Consider the following 20,848-nt stretch of genomic DNA (forward strand, 5'->3'; position numbering starts at 1 on the left):
GTGATGAGAAATGAATCCAAACGAACCTGGCTATCCTAATTTCATCTGCACAGTGACACACATCGGGAGGCTCACATCTGTGACCCATGAGGGGGAGAAAGAGGGCCTTTGTCATCCTTCAGGGCCCATCCTGGGGGGGTCTCACCCCCACACACACACACTGCATGATTTGTGTGGAAAGTGCAGAACATGCCCATGAAGTTGGTGTGAAGTAGTTGCTTTCCCTTTGTTCTTCAGGCTCAGAAAGACTTTCATCCCATGGAGGGGGAGGGCGGTATTCAGAATGGCTTCTTTGAAGCTCACCATCCACTTCTTTTCTTCTTCTTCTTCTTTTTTTTTTAATGTGCATGTACCAGTACTGGGTCTTGAATTCAGAGCCTGACACTCTTGCTTTTTAGTTCTTTGTTGTTTTTGTTGTTGTTCAAGACTGGCACTGTACCATTTGAGCCACACCTCTACTTCTGGCTTTCTGTTAGTTAATTGGAGATCAAAGTCTCTTAAATTTGTTTACCCAGGCTAGCTTTGAATGGGAATCCTCAGATCTCAGCTTCCTGAGTGGCTAGGATTACAAGCATGAGTTGCCATCTGGGTAGCAGCTCTACACTCTCACTGCTGAATGGGGGGTCCTGTTCTACTGCTGAAGGCTAAGGCTTGGAGAAGCTCAAGTTCAAAGACCTTGACAGTTGTTGGCTACTCTAGAGCTTAGGTAAGAGCAGGAATGGAGTGTTCAGATAGCAGTACTTCATATGACCCAGCATCATGACCAAGAAACTATACTATAAGCCGTTCCCACCCTCCCCCACCCTGAGAAGAACCTCTATGAACACAGCAGGAAGGTAGATTCAAAAGGCCACATTAGACTACAGCGGTCCGCTCCACAAACTTTTTTTACACATAGAAAGCAATTCACTCCAGCCTTTAAAATGAATTTAAATCTCTGAAAAGCTGTCTCCCAAAGAAATCATTTGGTAGATACTTGTAACAGACAGTCTTGCTTATTTTACATGATTTCTTTTTTGAAAAGACATAGAAAAAGAGAAAAATGTATTTTCCCTTAAATGTTAGTTTATTATTATTTATGACTATTATTTCACATTTAGCACATGCAAACAAAAATCTACTCTTGAATATATATTATTTCAATCTGGTTAAGGTTAATGTGGTAGGCATCTTGTTTATAGGTAATTATAGCTTCAAAGAGTTGCAAACTGTTTCTGTGACTGGGTGAGAAACTCCACACAATTGGGGAGAAAAACTCAGAGAAAGGTGGATTTGTTGTTGTTGTTGCTGTTTGTATTTGTTTTTTTTGCCAGTACCAAGGTTTGAGCTCAGGACATTTTACTTGTTTGCCACACCTTGAAACACACCTCCATCCTAGCCTTTTGCTGATTATCTTGGAGATGTAATCCCTCAGGACTTTTCTGCTCAGGCTGGCTTCTAATCATGATCCTCCAGATCTCAGCCTCCCTGAGTAGCTAGGCTTATGGGCATTAACTATACGTCACCAAGTTCGAAAAGGCAACTTTTTTTAAAAAATTAAAAAGACTAAGAAATATTTTGTAAAAGTTCCAATAGGAAAATGAAATTCCAAAGCCCTTAAGGGCACAAATTACCCTTGGAACCTTTACCGATTAAATCTGAAGTGAACTTGACATTGCCTGGAGTTCTCCAAAGAAAATGTAGAGAGAGGAAGTTTTGATCGTGAGCCTCTTCCCATGCCATAGATTAAGGAAAGCCTTTTAGCCGTGTTGGCACGCCTCCAAACAAGATGCCAGGTAGATCAGAACAGGTCAGTTTGTCAGAACCAATGTCCATCACTCTCCTCCTCCTCCTCCTCATTGTCTAGATAGAGGAGGGCCACTTTCTTTTCATCTGAAACCACCGACCTTTGGTCTACGATTCTTTGTAGCTGCACCATCTTGTCAAACCCAGCCTGCTCTGCCCCCTGCTCTGCACGGGCCTGACGCTCATCCCCAACAGAAGGCTGAAAGCTCCTGCCCGCTTCTTGATCGTCCCTATTGTCTGTGGCTCTCCAGCTACCAGAGTCAGAAGCGTCTGCTTCCATCTTTGCCCCTGGGGTTCGGCTGGGGCTCGCCCTTGCGTTATTCAGGTCCACCTGAAAGGTAAATGAAGTTTCTTTGGGCCCCAGTGCAATGGGACTTAGTGGGCTATGACTGTCATCTCCCCTGCCTAGCTCTGAGGAGGCCACCGCACCACCAAATGTGGATGTCTTGGACATGGACCCGTGGCTGACGATGTGTTCAGAGGTTCTAGTTTCTGCGGGACCTAGCCGAATGTGCCTGGAGGACCGACTCCAGCTCGACGACACTGCCGTGCCTGCGTCCCCTGCTCTCTGCCCCCCTGGAGATTCAGAAATGAGCCTCTGGAATGTTCTCTGTTCAGTCAGGAGCACTTTCCTACCAATGTCATGACCCTGAGTGGCCGGGATGGCGTCTGCTGAGCCATCTCCCTGGAAGGTGCACCCAGAGTCACTAAATTCCACCGGCTGGGAAACTATCTCCTCCGTGGTAATGTGTGTCACGGGTGTACTGTTCCCTGGTGACTCCTCTCTGGTCCCCCGTCCCACTTGGTTGGGGAGGGGGGCTATGAACTGGATTTCCCCCCTGAACCCTTCTTTGGGGCCTAACTGGAGGTGCCTGACAGAAGTGTGAGTACCCACTGACTCTTCCACTTCCAAGTTACCCCCAACATTGGCTGACCCAGAAAAGGGACCTTGAAAGTGAATTTCCTTTTCAGCATGGAACTGCTGGAAACCATAGGGGCTGCGCCTTCCAGATGTGTCAACATCTGTAGACTGCCCGGCCAGGCCAGGCTCTTCCGGGTCAGGACCTGGGAAGATGACTTCCGGCGCTAACTGACTTTGACCGGAAGCTGAGGGAAAGAACCTCATAGAGCTGCTGGCACCCACTGAGCTGCCTGCTGGCCTCAGGTCCCCACTTACCTCCAACACCTCTGCACCAGCTGCTCCATGGGAGACCCGCTCGGTCCTCCAGACGGCAGTGGGGCCTAGCTTAACGTGCCTCCCAGACTGGCTGATATCCTCTACCACGTGAGATTGCACAAAACCCCGTGGGCTGCTGACTTCCACAGTGGCTGACACTGGGCCCTGGACGGTGGGCTGGTCAGTGCTGCGAGAGGCCTGGCTGGTGTCATCCCACTCACCGGATGGGCTGTACAGTTCCCTGGTGGCCCAGCGCTTGAAGCGAATGCCCCCCACTGGCACCTCTGTCCCCTCCTCGTTGTCCGGGCTGCCAGCTGTCCGGCTGGGTTGCTTGATCAAGCTCTCTCTGACCACTGCCTCAACCGTCTTTTCTATTTCCCCAGCGTCATCTCGGCTCAGCTCCTCCAGGTCCAACTGGTCAGCATCCACGGTCTGTGACAGGTTGACCTCCGCGACTAAGGTCACGGCCCCGCCCCCGGAGGTGTGGACTTTCTTCACGTCCACCGACATGCTCCCTGGCTCGCCCTGGCCCTCCTTGGTGAGGGCGGACAGCTCCTCCTTCATGCGCTCGGGAAGGGTTTCCTCCAGCTGCCCGATCACCTCCACCAGCTCGTGGCGGGGCTCCTTGGAGAAGACACGCTTAATGGAGGTGTGGAGTTCGTGGGGTATTTTGATTTCTTTCTCGATGACTGTGGGCTCTGCGTGTACTTCACCACTAGCTTCTTCCTTCCAGTGGGCAGAACCCAGGCCACCCCCTAAGGGGGGAGCCAGGATATCCACAGCTTCCACATCCCTGTCCTTCTCACCTGTCACGTGGCCCCTCTTTCTCCGACAAGTGCCCTGCACGATCTCGTCTTGCCAGGAGTACCTGATGGTAGACTCTTCTTCAATGTGGATCTGCCCGTACACTGAGCCTTCGTCCTTGTCTCTGCCAAGCCCCCCAGGGTGCTCCTCGGGGGTCGACACAAAATAACTCTGCTCTCCCTCTGAGTCACCTGCCTCTGTCACTTCTTCCACCAGAGGTCTGTTTTTCCAGGCCTGCTTGGTCTTTTCACGTTGGCGATCGGAGAATGGGACATCCGTCGTCTCTCCCTCCTCCTCCTCTTCCTCGACAATCCCCATGGAGCTGGGAGTCATGTCATCAGCCTCCTCCACTTGAAAGGGGGTGGGGGACTCCCCGCCACCCATGTAGCTCATGGGCTCTTCCACAATCTCCACATTGACTACCTTTGCCTTCCCCTCCCTCCCTTGCAACCCCAGATTGATTATGTCTCCTATCATCTGTTCGGTCGATTTCCCCTTCAGGCCCACGTCCTTGACATTCTGGCTCAGAAGGTAATCTAGGCCGGCTTCTTGAGAAACATCTACGTCTTCCCTCAGTTTGGATTCCACGACTATTTCCGTCTTGGTTTTCTTGCCACCAGGAAGCTCCTGCCTGCCCACAAAAGTGACTTTTGTGTCTGGGAAAGAATCGGCAGATACTTCTGCATCGGAAGACTGGGTGAACTGCTGGAGGATACTGGTGACAATGTTTTCAGCGATGGTTTCGGTCATGGGATCACCTGGCAGAGAGCTGGCGGTGTGCCTGGTGTCCAGCCTGAACCTAGTCTCTCTTTTTACCGCCTCCGTGTCCTGGCTGTCACCTGCATCCTTCTTCCTGAGTGTCTGGAGACCTTTCATGGACACTTCCGGTTGGGTGCCCTGGGATGTTTCTAGAGTAATTGGGATCTCTCTTCCTTTGACATCTTTCTCCTTCAATGCTTCCTTCCCTTTGGCTTTCTCTCTCAACTGCTGGCTTTCCCTCTTTCTCGCTTCTTTATCCAACTTTGTTAGTTCTTCCCACCTTAAGTTTCTCTCCTCGGATGCCTTCTCTTTAGAATCGAACATTTTCCTTTCTGGTTTTATCTGGACAATTCCTGGTCTCTCGCGTTCCTGTTCCTTGGTGGTTTCCACTTCTATTTTCTTTCCCAGAATGACACTCCTCTCGTGTGACCGAGCACGCTCCCCGGCTCCCGTCCTGCTGTCTCGGCCCTCACGGAGTGACTCGTGGGCCAAATGAGCAAGGATGTCTCTGGTACCTTCTGATTTCGGTCTACTAGGGAATGTTTTCACGTAAGCATCTGTATCTCTTCCAAGACCGAGGGTTGGAGAGACAGTTCTGAAACTGGTCTGACTCTTGATGGTTTTTTCATAAGCGTTTTCCTGCAGGGTGGTAGTGGAGGAAGAATAGCCTGGGGTCAGGACTCCTCGTGTGGCTGCACTTCTGACAGGTGTGGCTGTCTGGGACCCCAGGTGCCTGACTCCGTTGGAATACAGAGCCGAGCTGTGATTTACGGATGCCAGGGGTGCTTTCTGTCTTAGAAGCAGATTTCTTTCATTTTTCCTCTGTAATAGTGAGTCAGTGTAGTGGTAGGATGTGTTTCTGAAATCTGCAGAAATGGAATGGAAGAGTTCATTACAAGGATAGGCATCATTATCTTTCATTCATCTTAAAAGTCTACTGGGTGTGGTGGATCATACCTGTAATCCCAGCTACTCAGAAGCTGGAGATTAGGAAGAATGCAGTTTGATGCTAGTCCAGGCAAAAAGCAAGGGAGACACCCCCCCCTCCCCTACAGAAGTCTGTAAAACTTAAGGCCTGATAGCAAAGTTCACAACTAGAAATCTTGATTCATAGCTTCTTTCTCAGGCATAGTATGCAGCTGTGAAAGTAGATTTAGTTTGCAAATATAAGGTCTTTATAACCCTTTAAGAAGCTTAGAGACTGCCAGCACCAGTGGCTCATGCCTATAATCCTAGCTACTCAGGAGGCTGAGATCTGAGGATTACAGTTTGAAGCCAGCCCAGGCAGAAAAGTCTGTGAGTCTCTTATCCAATCTACCAGCAAAAAGTTGGAAGTAGAGCTGTGGCTCAAGTGGCAGAGCACCAGCCTTGAGCACAAAAAGCTCAAGGATAGCACACAAGCCCTGGGTTCAAGGGCCAAGACTAGCACAAAGAGACAGAGAGAGAGAGAGAGAGAGAGAGAGAGAGAGAGAGAGAGAGAGAGAGAGAGAGATCACATCTATACTGAACATGAGCAGATTGTCTTCTTGCCGTGAAGTTAGTCAGTTTTTTTACATTTATTTACCTTGTGGCATGTTGGCAACTTCCTCTGTCCAGACGATTATCTCCGGATTGCTTTCTCCTTCCAACAAGGCTCTGCAAAAATATTTCTGAAGTCATTAAAAAAGTCATTGAAAATGGAAGATTGCGCCTCTATTATAAAATATCCCTAGACAGTATTGGCCAGTGAGGACACTGTCACAATGCCATGAACTGTAGGGAGAGGTGGCTGGGCCCAGGGCCGCACCTCAGGGCTGCAGCTGCCCCCCACCCCTGCCACGCTCCACTGCTCTGCTCCCTGCCAGGTCCCTGGAACCCACACAGAGGTGCTTGCCTGGCAGATGCCCAACAGATACGAGCGAAGTGAGGAAAATGTGTGGGCCGGGGATCTAAGTACAGAGAACCCCGCCCACCCCAGGAAGGGCAGGCACCAGGTGGCACTGGATAAGATGGGCTGAGGAGGGGAGATCTTGCTTCTCTGGGAATCAGTGCTCAGGTCAGCACTCTACCTGGGCTACAGCATCCCAATACAGCTGCAGCCCTCCACCAGAAATCACGAGGGAATCTGGGAGAGGCAGCCTGCAGAGCTGATGGAGCAGAGTGGCGAGTGGCATTATTGCTCCAAGTTGGGCAGTTGGGCTGCGTCTGTGGTTTTCAAACTGGGGTCTATAGGAATATACTCTGTGTGTGTGTGTGTGTGTGTGTGTGTGTGTGTGTGGTCTATAGGAATATACTGTGTGTGTGTGTGTGTGTGTGTGTGTGTGTGGTCTATAGGAATATAGTGTGTGTGTGTGTGTGTGTGTTATGCTAGAGATGGAATCCAGAGACCTGCACAAGCCAGGCAAGTGCTGTACCACCAAGCTAAGTCCCAGACCTATGAAGATATTGTGGAGATGAAAAAGAAAAGAAAAGAAAAGAGACAAAGGCAAGCAGGTTGAAAAGGAAGAACTAGAGACCCCCAGGTACACACACACACACACACACACACACACACACACACACACACACCACACTCCAAGGCCTCTCTGCCTCCAGGGTAGCACTGTTGTCCTGGTTTTGTTTTTTTTTTAATAACGGATTAAAAATGAATTTTAAAAAAATGTTGGGAAGTACCCAACTGGGTGGCTTCTTCAGCTATGCCTAACTCCAACATTTTGAAAGTATCATCATTCTCCAGAGTTTGGCATTGTAAAAGGAGTGGCCTGAAGGCCACAGCTTGATGCAGGAGTCGAGTCCTGGGGTGTCCATCAACAGAGACCTCAAGGCCGCCAGAGGCTGTGAGCTCTGTGGTTTCGTTGCTAGAGTAACAAGGGCGTCTGTTAAGTCCAGCTCTCAGAAATATACAGGGAATGACAAAGGGTATCCAGAAGCACAGCCCACTGGGAAATGCTGGTTATTACCAGCGAGAGCCAGGCAGGAAAACAGAAGAGGAAGCCTAGATCCCCGCCGGGGCTTGGTGACTCAGGCAAACCATACAAAGGCTTATTTCCACTGAGATGATGATTCTACATGATGCCCACAGAGGCAGGACCCTCTTGCAGGCAGCTAAAAGAAAGGCAAAAAGCCCACAGGAGTTGGGCATGGGAGACTCACGCCTGTAATCCCAGCTACTCAGGAGGCTGAGATCTGAGGATCACTGTCCTAAGCCAGCCTGAGCAGGAAAGCCCATGAGACTCATTTCCAGCTAACCACCACAAAAGCCAGAAGTGGAGCTGTGACTCAAGTGGTAGGGCACTAGCTTTGAGCACAAAAACTCAGCAACAGTGCCTAGGCCTCAGGACTAGCACACACAGACCACACACACACACACACACACACACACACACACACACACACACACACACACACACACACACACACACACACACATTCTGTGCCTGTGTGTCTGTCTCTCTCACACACACAGTGCTCAAGGGGGTGCATTTAGAGGGCTGCCACATCAGCAGTGACTAAAATGCACCCATGTGGAAAGACCAGAGGCGAAGGCCAGAGCCTCAGTCCTTCCAGTCAGGATGGAGGCCAGGAAACACAACACCCATCCATTAATCCCACACCCTCATGACCAAGCAGTTTGGGTGCCAGGAGCACAAATAGCTTCCATCGCCAAGAAACCTCTGAGGCCTGTGGAGTAAGTGGAATGCTCTGAGCAGCACCAGCTCCACGGACGTGCACCCAGGATCGCTGAGGTAGCATCCTACAGCCAGAGGCCGGAACACAGCAAGGACAGAGGGCCAGTCTCCACTCAGATCCTGCTCAAAGCAAGCCTCAGGTGCCATAAGCCACGTGGAGCAGGCTCCCTGAGTCAGGACAGAAGACCTTCGGCGGGGAAAGGCCCCAGGGACTCAATGAAATCTGTCTGCCCACCATCCCATAGGGAATCGTTCTGCGCCTGTCTCCCTAAATCAAAGCATCTCCAAGCTTCTACAGAGCCAGGCTCCTGAGTGGGGAGCCAGCTGGGGTGTGTGGTCTGGAGGAAGAATGAAACCCAGCCCTAGCCTCTTCCTCCAGCAGGGCTGGCCCCGCTCAGCTCCTCCTATCTACCTCATATCCATGTGCTTACAAAAGCCAGGCTGCTCCCAAAGGGCCTGGCCTCCACCAGCAATGCAGGGGAAGCCTGGAGAGAGTTCTTCACCAAAGGCCCTGGGCTTCCTGGAATCCTCGCAGCCTGCCCTCCCACCCTCTCCCCTGCCAGGTCCCAGGACTACCGTAAGGCCAGGGATGGTGGACATTGCATCTGAACGTCACAGCATGAATCCTGCAGGCAAGGCCTTCATGCCAGATTCAGGAAGAAAAAAGCCATCTGCTGGATGTCACCCTAAACGTCCCTAACCACTCCCAATCCCTCATCTGTGCCCTACCAAGAGCTAGACCCCACAAGGCAGAGGCACATGTCACCGGAACACCCAGCACCAGGCTTGAAAGGCACCCCCAGAGTGCCTGTGTGCCTGGAGCCAAAGGAACAGATGCACCCAACTTTTTGGTTTTGGTTTTGTGCTGATTCTGGGGCTTGAACTCTGGGGCCTGGCTCAGCTTTTTCCACTCAGAGCTGGGAGCTCTACCACCTGAGCCACACCTCTCGATGGGGCTTTTTTGCTGGTGAATTGCAAAGAAAAGTCGTGTAGAATTTTTCCGCCGGGGCTGGCTTTGAATTGTGATTCCCCAGATCTCAGCCTCCTGAAACAGTAGAGGATTGAGAAACGGGAGCCTGCTTTAGATGCGGCCAACTTTCAAGAAATACAGGGAGTGTGCTCAGAGGCTCCCACCAAATCTGGCTATTTTGAGAGCAATGGAGGAAAACTGCCCCGAGGCCACAGAGAGAGAAATGCCAAGCTCCTGAATCACAAGCTATTAGTGAGCATTTCACGCTGTTCCACAGGCTGGCAGATTGTCTAGCAGGCAAACCAGAGAAGTTATGAGAAAATCCAATTCCTGGTTTGGACTCCCACACAAATCCACAGAACAGAACTGAGCAGTAATGTGGCCTCTGGCCAGGTCCCAGGCTTTAATGGCCCACCCAGCGTCTTAACCAGCCCCACACTGGGGGCTGTCTGTCTAGGATAGATGATCCTAATGGAACTTCGTGGTATATCCGCTGTTGCTTGGCACAGTGGGATGCCAGGCCACCACACAGAATACCTCCCAGAAATGAGGGCAAGAGGGAGGGGAGAGGCAGGCAGAGGATGCTTCCAGAAGGGATACCTGTGTGGAGCTTGCTGTGGTCCCGGGGGCCAGGGCTGGTTCCCGTGGCATTTGCCTGCAGGTGTGGAGCTATGAGTAAAAGAAGGGAGTCTACAGGTTGCACATCTGCCTCTCTGCACCTCTGCATGGAACACATGGAAGGTGTGTCCACAGACGGAGCCTGGCTTACCCCAGACTTTTTTTTTTTTATTCTACAGCTGGTTGGTCACATGAGGGACATCATAGGATGGGAGGTAGGAGAGGAGAGACAAGCCAGGCCTCTCCTTCCCACAGGCAACATCAGGACCTGAACCTTGAAGGGTCAGAAGAGCCACAGATTCAGATAAAGAAGAATCCAGTGACGCTGCTGATCTCTCTCATGTTCATTTGGAACTCACATCCCCAATGCCATCTCTAGGTCAATACTAGAAACTGGGGGCCGAGGGGCGGGGACGGGCAAAAAATTATGATCAACAGAGAGACAAAGGCTGTTCTGCTATTCCTCAGAACATGAACAACGAAGATTTGCCAGGGGCCAGAGACACTGGAAGATCTCATTCCCATGTTCACCTGCCAGCCAGGGCTAGCCTGCCATCCACAATGTTGGATGGAAAGCTTCATTCTTGAACTCTTTGATGTTTTCTTGGTTTTCATTCTATAATATCTTACTTACTCTATCAAATTCTCTGTTCATTTGTAAGTTAGAAGCCTATATTTAGAAATCATGTTTCAATATTCTGTAATGATTTATGTTTCTCCTGTGAAAGTTGTAGGAAAAGCAACCTATCCAGGCTGGGAAAGAGTTCAGACCCATTGAGAACTGGCCTTGCTCAGCAGATACACTGCAGCACAAAAATCCAGTGCTGCAATTGATGCTATTCAGGGGATGGAAGTAGCAGGATCTTGATCCAAGGCTGGGCACAGACACAGACACAGACACACAGACACACAGACACACAGACACACACACACACACACAGAGTGAGACTTGATTTGCAGAATAATGAAAGCGCAAAGGACTAGATGTGTGGCTCACACAAGGCCCTGAGTTAAAAACCCTGTTAATACTAAAACAAACCGATAAACAAAGCCAAACAAAAATCTGCAGCAAATATGCCTTACAATTTCAACAGCCATCGTCCTTTTCCTTTCTTCTATAAAAGATATTCAACCTAATGAGTCCCAGGGCAATGACTGTCAACAAAGCAGTTTGTGTGGTCATGGCCACCACAGGGAAAGCCAAGTGGCAAATCAGCATGAAGCCAGTAGGGGGAACAAGTCTAGCCTCGTGGAGCTGATAGTCCTCGGTAAGACAAGGGTAAGAAGGAGGCCGACTTGCTTAAAGATGGTGGGTCATAGTTTGCAAAGACTATGGGTCATCAGATCATACACTGACATAAACACGAGTTCCCACCCCTGCCCTTAGAACCTGAGCCATGGCACAGACTACGGGGGGTGGGGGGGAATCAAACAAAACACATTTATACAAGGAAATGAGTTAGGCTATTTAACCATCTATATACATCTTGGGTGGCAGGAGGTCTGGAGCGATGCTAGCCCTCCGACCCAGTCACCTGTACCAAGACTGGGCCAAGAATCATCTCAGGTTCCTGGCATAGCTCATTCCCCACCCCCACACCCCTCCTGAGAAGCACAGAGACTTCTAAGTCCACAGGACATGGCCCGGTCAATCCATCACCGAAGCAGACAGGAACAATTTGCTCTGTCCCTGCCCACTGTCTGGCTTCTGGCCTCCAGCAAAAATGGCTCCCAGTCAATGTGAGCTCCTGGGAGAAGCTAAGTGGCTTCGGTAGGCTGTGAGCGCCCCGCAGCAAATGCAGGTCCTGACTTCGCACATAAGTGCCTGCTGAGCACTCCTGGCTTTTTTAGGATTGAGAACGAGAGGCCAGGCCCAGTGACGGAAGGAAAGGTCTGGACATTCCAGAGAGACAGAGAACAGAATGAGTCTCCATTCCAAGCCAGAGAACCATTACTGTAAGGTCTAGCCTGGGGGGGGGGGGGGGGGGAGGCAGATTCCTTCCTCCTCTTGGCTAAGTCTCCGCCCAGTACCTGTGTTACCTAGGTAACTGGCATACCTGGGCTGCCCCCATCACTCCCAACAGACTGTGGGAGGGTCCCAGGCCCTGAGGTCACATCTGTATCCAGTTGTGACTACACCTTCCCTCACCTGACCACACCTTCTCCCCGCCCCTTCCCTACCTAAACCCAGGTCAGACCTCAGCCTGAATACCAAGTGGTGTTCTCTTGATTGGCTACCTGATTAGACCTGGTATATTTAATTTACCTTACAATTACAAAAAGGAAAAGGAAAGAAAAATCCAACTCCCTCTGTGGGGACTAGATGTTCTAACTTGAGATGTTACTAACACAGGCCCATCCCACCCACCTTGGAGAAATCTTCTCTCGAATGAGAGCTTCCAGAAGGAGATCACCTCCAGTCAAAAATAAATGGCCATGCAGGAAAAGCAAGGGCCACCCCAAGGGTGGCAGGGGACAGCCTGCTGTGCAGAACTGACCGCCTCTGTGCCCTGCTCAGCGCCCAGCCCCTTCAAAGGCCCTTAGGACCTTCCCACCATCAGAAATGGTGTGGATAACCCAATACGTAAAGCCAGATGCCCAAGACTTCCATGGTGAGCTCGTGACACAGCAATAAGGAGAGTCTGTGCTCAGCCATTTGAAGCAATGGCTCAACAGGTAGATGGATGTCCTGAGTCCTGATCCTCCTTCCTTCCTTCCTTCCTTCCTCCTTCCTTCCTTCTTCCTTCCTTCTTTCTCTCTCTTTCTTCCTCCCTCCCTCTCTCTTCCTTTCTTACTTCCCTCCCTATCTTCATCTCTTCTTTCATTCCCTCCCTCCCTTCCTCCTTTTCTCCCTCCCTTCCCTCTTTCTTTCTTCCTTCCTCCCTCCCTCTCTCTTCCTTTCTTACTTCCCTCCCTCTCACCCTTTCTCTGGGGCTTAAAGTCAGAACCTGGGCACTGTCTCTGAGTTTTTATACTCAAGGCTAGTGCTCTACCACTTGAGTCACAGCTCTACTTCTGCCTTTTTGGTGCTTACCCAGAGATAAGAATCTCATGGACTTTCTTTCCCCTGCAACTCAAACCTCAGAACTCAGCCTCCTGAGTAGCTAGGATTCTTATTCTACTTTCTAGACCTCCACTTTCTAGTTCTAAAACGTCCCTTGGCTATATTTGTTCACCTGAAAACACAGCTTCTAACTCCCAGGATCCAATGAGTTGGCGCATACAAAGCCCTTGAACTGTAATCCAGGACACAGAATCAGTAGAGGAGGATGCACGGCTCAGCGAGTGCTGTGGCTGGGAGGTGGGGGGTTGGGGATCCTCCAATGGGATCTGAACACACCCCAGCTCTTCCTCCCTTTGGCCCTGAACACTGTTATCTGGCCACACCGGGGGGGGGGGGGGGGGGGTGTTGCTCTCTGCTTTTCACAAAGCCTCAGAAGTCTCTGAGGCTGCAGCATCCTTACCTGTAGGTCGCCACCTCCAGGCTGAGGCTGGTCTTCACCTGCAGAAGTTCTTGATAGTCCCTTAATCGATCAGCCATGGCCAAGGTGAGGGCTTCCTTCTCCTCCTCCAGACAGTCAATCACCCTCTAGAGAGAACAGAAGGGCTTTTATATCTGCGACCTGGATGGAAGACACCACGAGCGGTCATCATGTGAAGATGATCTCAAAGACACAATCTCTTCTAACTGGAAGGTGGGTTGCATTACGCGCGGAGGATTTTGGTAGGACCCTGGCTTCTTCGTTGGGCCGTTCTGATCATAACACAGGCTGAGTTTATTCAGATTCACCTCTATTTCAGACACTGGTTTGCTCAGAAAGCCAATACACCTAACCAGGCTATTAAAATACATCCAACTAGATGTGATGGGGAAAAAAATAAGCCATGAGTCACAACAATGCCTGTCATCCCAGCTACTCAGGAGGAGGAGATAGGAAGACCCAAGTCCAAGATGGTGAAAAAACAACCTGGAAGGGAAAGGGCTGGGGGAAGCTGAAGAGTGCTTGCTGGTCAGTGCACGCACTCTAACATGGCCCCTCCCACCTGGTCAGGCCCCTCATCTGGCTTGTTGCTCTCTCTGCATTCAGCCTCCGGCCCAATGATCTGCATAGCCAAGCAAATATGTCAACACTGCAGAAGTCCACAGGCGCTTTTGGGGGCAGTGTGGGGGGGTTGCCAGTCCTGGGGCTTGAACTCAGGGCCTAGGCACTGTCCCTGGGCTTCTTTTGCTCAAGACTGGCACTCTACCACTTGAACCATAGAGCCTCTTCTGGCCTTTTCTGTTTATGTGGTACTGAGGAATCGAACCTAGGGCTTCATGCATGGTAGGCAAGCACTCTACCACTGAGCTACCTTCCCAGCCCTCCAGATGCTTTTGTTTCTGTTCCCATGTTGGGGCTTCAACTCAGGGCCTGGGAGATAGCCCTTAAATTTTTCTGCTCAAGACTGGTGCTTTACCACATGAGCCACAGCTCCACTTGTGGCTTTTGTTAGTTAATTGGAGATAGGAATCTCACAGGCTTTTCTACTCAGGCTGGCTTCAAATTTCAATCCTCAAATCTTATAGGTGTGAGCCATCAGGGCTCCTCTCTAGTCCATATACTTTTGTAAGGGGAACATAGCTAACTAAGCCACACTTACGAATGCTTACCTTTGTAGAATTTTAAAACTATAGGTCTAAGAGAAAAAGGAATATATTTTTCAATGCTGCTGGAACTCCATCACTACTATTGGGCTCACAGTAAGATAGAAAGAGACCACAATAAATACAGAATGCCAGAAATCAATGGACGAACTCACGCTGGATCTTACAACTGGGTTGATTGGTCATTTTTAAAAAACTGCATGACAAATGCAAATAGTTTGCATTCAAGGACACTTCCATCTCTAAGCCAACAATTATTCAAAGTTCTCATTAAACATAAAGAGTGCTAAAAATAAGCCAGACACTGGTGACTCACACCTGTAATCCTAGCTTTTCAGGAGGCTGAGATTTGAGGATTGCTGTTCAAAGCCAGCCCAGGTAGGGAAGTGTGTGAGACTCTCATCTCTAAGTAACCACCAGAAAACTGGAAGTAGCGTTGTGGCTCAAAGTGGTAGAGTGCTACCTTTGAGTGGAAAAAGCTCCAGGGACAGAGCTCATGACTGATGAAAAAAAAAAGTGCTAAAAATAAATGAATAAACAAATATAAGCAAAGCTCACTTAGCTTTTAAGACCAAGGCATAAATCTACAGATGACTGGCTAATGTCCCAGGTCCCTTTACGTAAAACAAACCCCAAACACTGACCGAATCTGCAGATAAGTGGTTGGCCGAAGCCAGCCTCTTGCCAGCCCTTACTTTCAGCAAGAAGCCAGGACAGTCACATCTTTTCTATAGTTAAGCATCACTATTAAAACTCTGTTTCCCTGTTTCAGAGGCAAATACATACTCAAATACAAGGTTAGAATATGAAATGTGCTATAAATGAGTGTGTGTCCTTTCTAATATAGGAAGTTTAATGCCTAAGCACTAATATTTGAGAATCTGTCATTTCTTCCCCCTCCCCCCATGGTCAGATGAACTCAGTTCCTCACCCGCAAATCTTCCCAGCCAGTCCACGGGGGTCGCTCCAGTGGGGCTTCTATCCTCCCAGGGACACACAATAGGTCTGGATTGTCACTAAATATGAAGGGGGGATGTGGGCCTTAAAAATAATTACAGTTCAAGTCCTATCAACATGGGAGTCAGAGCTCCCCACACTTGGCGGGAAATCTGTTGGCTTTGGGAGGCAGAACAGAGGAACTGGGAGCTTCTTGGCTCCCAAGGGCTTCCCCAGGAATCACAAGCAATCCCCCTGAGGGAAGGAAGCCTTGAACTTGGGCTCCGCTTTGCCAGAAGTTTGTAAACTGTGGCCCAAGCCAGAAGTGTTGCAGCTTCAGACACCGGGTGCTAATCCCAACCAAAAGGTTGTACCTAATGCTGTCAAAACCTGGGAAAGGAGAACTCTGGGGGCAGGAATGAGATCCAACTCTTCCAGGAAAAGTGTGCTGCTGTTAGTGGCAAAGGAATGAACTTTCTCCTCACCTCACTTGAGCTTCCCCTTGTCAAGCTCATGCCTGTAATCCTAGCTACTCAGGAGGCTGAGATCTGAGGATCACACTGCCCAAGCCAGCATGGGCAGCAAAGCCCATGAGACTCCAACCAAGTAGCAAAAAGCCCAAAGTGGAGCTGTAGCTAAAGGGTCAGAGCATCTGTCTTATGTAAAAAAGCTAAGGGAAAGCACCCAGGCCCTGAGTTCAAACCCCAGTAGGGATCCCCCCAAAACCAAACAACAACAACAACAAAACACCCAGAATAAATGTAGACTCTTATGAGTACCTTGTTTCAGAGTCACAAAAGTGATTAAGAGCTTAACCTGCCTGGTGACAGAGTCAAGAGTTCAGGCCCCAATAGGAAACTTAACCATGTGGCTATTCCCATACCCCTTCCAATCAAAAGGAAGTTTTCCTTTACACAAATAGTCATCCTAGTGGCTAAGTCCTCACTCCCACGAGAAAAACCTCCATGTTTCCCCAGAAAGGCTGGCATCAATTACAAATGTCATCGAGGATTCTGTGTACCGTTCCCGGCATGCTCCTCAGGCTTCGCCTGACCCAAGCCATATTAAGTACTGCGAACTTGTGAGTCTGTTCAGCAAACTCTGCTCTGGCAAACCTGGGACACAGGCCAGCAAACAACACTGCCCACAGACTAGGCACATAGGACATGCAAAGGACCTCTCTTCCCAGGGTTCCTGGGGAAATTCTTTCCCTCACAAACTATGCAGGGGACCGACGGACCAGGAGAAACTGTAATTGTGTGCTGCTGCCTCTGCTGCACTGCTCCTGTGCCAGGAGTGGAGGGTGTGTGTGTGTGTGTGTGTGTGTGTGTGTGTGTGTGTGTGTGTGTGTGTGTGTGTGTGTGTTTGGAAATTAATGTCCCATGAAACCACATGGAACAGCCAGGTGCTGGTGACTCACGCCTGTAATTCTAGCTACTTTTCAGGAGGCTGAAATCTGAGGATCACAGTTTGAAGCCAGCCTGGGCTTGAAAGTCTGAGAGACGCGTATCTCCAATTAACCACCAAAAGCCAGATGAAGAGCTGTGGCTCAAGTGGTAGAGTGCCAGCCTTGAGAGGAAAAAGCTAAGGGACAGCATCCAGGCCATAAGTTCAAGTCCCTATACTGGTCCAAAAAAGACAAAACAAAAACACTTTCTGAAATTGTGTTCCTGTTATTTGAAACGATGTTCCTGAGAAACAGTGATAGTGTGACTTGGGAATATTTCCAAACCCAGCTGAGGCAGGCCAGGGCAGGAGCCAGACACTTGGACTATACGGGTGTGCGGACAATAAATCAGCTACAGGTGTCGCCAGGGGATGTCAGAGGGTTAGGGCTGGGCCATTTTGGAATGACAACTGTGTATATTCCTCTGCACTTGTAATAACATCCCACAGGGACCTGCTTTCCCATCCTTTTAACATTGCCCAGAGAGCTGATGTCAGCTCATGCTGTGAGCAAAACAGCTAGGCCCTGGTTGCTGCCCTCCCCGCCCCAAACACAAACCAATAAAAAATAAACAGCCACACCGGGAGCGGCAGCCGGCTGCGGGAAATGAGTCTGGCAAAACAAAAACAAAGAAAAAACACACACACAAGAAACAAGCAAACAAACAAAAACCCACACTGCTTGCCTAGCAAGCACCAGACCCTAAATTCAACCCCAAGCAAGTACTGCATGGAAATAAATTTAATAAAATACCGTTTGGGGAAACCTATTTAAGATCGAGCACCATCTAGGTAAGAAATGTCTTTGCCATTTTGGGAAGTCAGAGAACTTGCTTATTTCACTTTAGGGGCCAAATCTATAGAACACAGGAAGCCGAAGGAACCCAGAACTAACAAGATCGTGTGCCAGGATGTGTCCAGTCCCGCCAAGATCTAACGAGATGCTGAGGACTGTCCCCATGCATGTCACTGGGAGCGAAGGACCACACTTTTCTTCAGGGAGATGCCAGGGCCCTGTGGTCCAGAGATAAAGCAGCTCTCTGCACCCAGGGCTCTAAGTCATTCCAGAACCCTTCAAGCCTGGGTCTCCCCACGGCCCCGATCGTGCGCGGCGGGGGCTGGGCCTGGGTGACCCGGGAGGGCTCGAGGTTCCCAGACACCCACCTGCCGCTCCTCGGCCTGCAGCCCGCACTCCTCGCTCATGCGCAGGAGCTCGTCCTCCAGCTGCGCGCGCAGCCGCTCCAGCTCCAGCGCCTCAGCCCGCAGCGCGTCCGCCTCCTGCGCGCACAGCCGCGCCTCGGCCTCGGCCTCGCGCCGGCTCTCCTGGCCGCGCCGCAGCGCCTCCTCCAGCCCGCGCACCTCGTCCTCGTACAGCTGCGCCGTCTCCCGCCACGACTCGGCCACCAGCAGCGCGTAGCTGTCGTGCACCGCCCGCAGGCGCGGCGGGGCCGCGGCGGGGCCGGGGCCGCGGGCGGCTCGGTAGTGCATGGTCAGGCCGGAGGACAGAGCGCGCAGCTCCCGCACTTGGCGCTCGTGGGCCTCGTCCAGGTTGTGGCGCTCGGCTTGCAACCGGCCCAGCATGGCTTCGAGGGCGGCACGTGCGCCCAGCGCCTCCTGCAGCTCCCGCCGCTGGGCGCCCAGCTCGGATTCCAGGCGGCCCCGGTCGGCCGTGGCCTCCGCGTCCAGACGCCGCAGCTCCAGCAGCTCGCGCCACAGCGCGTCGCGCTCGCCCGCGGCCACCGTCGTGGCCCGGCTCAGCTCGTCCAGCTGCAGCCGCAGGACGCGCGCCTCCTCGGCGCAGCGGGCCCGATCCTCGGCCCGCAGCCCTTCCGCCCCGCGCCGGCCGCGCAGCGCCGCCTCCAGCTGCAGGTTTTCCCGCTCCAGTTCGCGCACCCGGCACACGTAGTCGTAGAGCCGGGCGTTGAGCTCCTGCAGCTCGGCCTTCTCAGCCCGGGTCTGCAGCCGCCAGGTCAGCATCTTGCTGGGTGTGCGGGGCTCTGGCCGGCTGATCGGTGTCTGCCCTCCCGCCCTGATCTTGTCCCCTCCGGCCCCGCCGCTCCGGCCCCGCCGCTGCCTCCGAGTCCCGCAGACTGGGACCGTGGCGGGCGAGACCTGGCACTTAGCGGACTGGGTGGGAAGCAGCGGACAGAGACTCCAGCCAATCAGAGCGCGGCCCGCGGCCTCCAGCCAATCAGAACGCTGCCCGCGACCTCCAGCCAATCAGAAAGCGGCCCGCGCGGCCACTGCGGTTCGACAGCGCCCCCTGCCAGTCAGACCGCAGGGTCGACGCTGACCCCTTCCTGGGTCGCAGGTACATGGGTGCAGGACGAAGGTGGGATTGTTTTCTGGCTGTGACTCCATCGCCCTGCAAGGCATCGAGAAGGGACAAGGGCCAGGGCTCTCACGCAGACCCACGGCACCCCAAAAGCGCTAGGGTTCATGGATGAAAAAGTGAGATATACTGGGACATCATCCATGGCTCTATTATATGTGTGTGCGTGTGTATAATGTATTTTATACATAATATATTATATCTATAGAAGGCCTGGCGGGAAAGTGCGTGAGACTCTTATCTCCAATTAATTAACAAAAAGTCAGAAATAGAGCAGTGGCTTCAGTGGTAGAGCTCTAGCTTAGAGTTGAAAAGCTGAGAGTCCGAGGGCCTGAGTTCAAGTCCCACTAATGGGCACCAAAATACAAGCAGTCTGCAGGCGGTAGAGGTTTCTCTCTCGGGTCTGAATCCCCTGACACTCTGTCATGGCTAAATTGCACCAAGGTGTGGGACAGAGGGCTTGGTTGTGGCCAGGTGCTCGTGGCACCCAGTTCCTGCTCGTTAAGCCCAGAGAGGACCCAGCAGTGACATTCCCCAAACCTGCCTGGCCAGGGGAGGGACAGGGGAGGGCACTCAGGGCATCCTTCCGGAGTGCCACTGGACCACAAACCCCTGGACTGAGCCGCACTCGTCAGGTTAACATCCGGAAACCTGCCCGGCTTTGCCTGGCTGGGCAGGCAAAGGTGAGCCAGCTCCTCCCGCATCTGCGGCTCTTCCTAGGAGGATGCTTTGCTCTGATTCATGAGGTTTTCTTTGCTCTGTGCCCTTCGAGGTATTGGATTTTGAACGTCACAACCTTCTGTCTCACTTCTGCTTGAAATCCTGCCGCAGTGTAGAGCTACCCAGATAGAGAAGAGAGAACCCACCAGGAAACAGGAGGAGGAAACACAAGTACTGTTTGTTCATTTTCCAAAATCACATCTTACTTAATCCTTGAAAAACTGAGGCTCAAGGAGTTGAGTAATTTGCCTGAGAATGCACAGTTTTGCCAGGCACCTGCAATTCACATCTGCAGTCCTAGCTACTCAGGAGGCTGAGAACTGAGGATCTGTTAGAAGCCAGCCTGGGCAGAAAAGCCCATGAGACTCTGATCTCCAACTAACAGGAAAGAAAGAAAGGGAAGGAGGGAAGGAGGGAGGGAGGGAAGGAAGGAAGGAAGGAGGAAGGAAGGAAGGAGGGAAGGACGGAGGGAGGGAGGGAAGGAGGAGGGGGAGGGAGGCAGGAATGGAAGAAGGGAGGGAAGGAAGGAGGGAGGAAAGGAAGGGAGGGAGGGAAGGGAGAGCTGTAAGTGGAGCAGTAGCTCAAATGGTAGAATGCTAGCCTTGAGCACAAAAGCTAAGAGATAGCACTCAGCTCTGAGTTCAAGCCCTAGGAATGGCATGCACATGCGCATGTGTGTGTGTGCGTGCGCACACACACACACAGACACAGACACACAGAAAAACACAGTTCCTAAATTGGGGGATGGAAGTATTGTTAGCGGTTGCAAGCATGGAACAGACTTGATCTCCCAAAGGGAAGGGAGTAAGGGGCTGGATGGAGAGAGAGGGCTATTTATATCAGGAAACAGCAAGAATGGGAAGCAAGGCATCCTTAGCACCCTAGGGTGCTGGCTGAGCCTGGGGGATCCTGGAGCTCTGGAGGGCGGCCCAGGTTGGAAGGAGCCTGCAGAAGGTACTCTGGGCTCCATCTCCAGCCAGCGTCTTGT

General features: G+C 51.5%; 1 protein-coding gene across 2 annotated transcripts; it reads right to left on the minus strand.

Annotated features, from left to right (window-relative positions):
• Positions 1–520: 520 nt before the first annotated feature.
• On the minus strand, positions 521–18,852 carry Synm (synemin). Of its 2 annotated transcripts, XM_042698581.1 has the most exons (5): positions 17,973–18,852; positions 13,246–13,370; positions 6,090–6,160; positions 2,963–5,391; positions 521–2,116 (listed from the first exon to the last, which is right to left on the minus strand). In XM_042698581.1, exons 1-5 carry the CDS (start codon positions 18,783–18,785, stop codon positions 1,799–1,801), a joined length of 3,756 nt encoding a protein of 1,251 aa, XP_042554515.1. In that variant the 5' UTR covers positions 18,786–18,852; the 3' UTR covers positions 521–1,798. The 2 variants fall into 2 exon arrangements, with proteins under 2 accessions (XP_042554515.1, XP_042554514.1); XM_042698580.1 differs by having other exon boundaries at positions 521–5,391.
• Positions 18,853–20,848: the final 1,996 nt, after the last annotated feature.

This window comes from Dipodomys spectabilis, unplaced genomic scaffold (assembly GCF_019054845.1).
Source record: "Dipodomys spectabilis isolate Male_0828 unplaced genomic scaffold, ASM1905484v1 ptg000233l, whole genome shotgun sequence".
NCBI classification, from domain to species: Eukaryota; Metazoa; Chordata; class Mammalia; order Rodentia; family Heteromyidae; genus Dipodomys; species Dipodomys spectabilis.

Coding starts and splice junctions, on each gene's coding strand:
- Synm (XM_042698580.1), bottom strand. CDS start 18,785: ATGCTGACCTGGCGGCTGCAGACCCGGGCTGAGAAGGCCGAGCTGCAG. Junction 13,371..17,972: donor TGCAGGCCGAGGAGCGGCAG/GTGGGTGTCTGG, acceptor TGTTCTCTCTAG/AGGGTGATTGACTGTCTGGA. Junction 5,392..6,089: donor AGTTGCCAACATGCCACAAG/GTAAATAAATGT, acceptor CCATTTCTGCAG/ATTTCAGAAACACATCCTAC.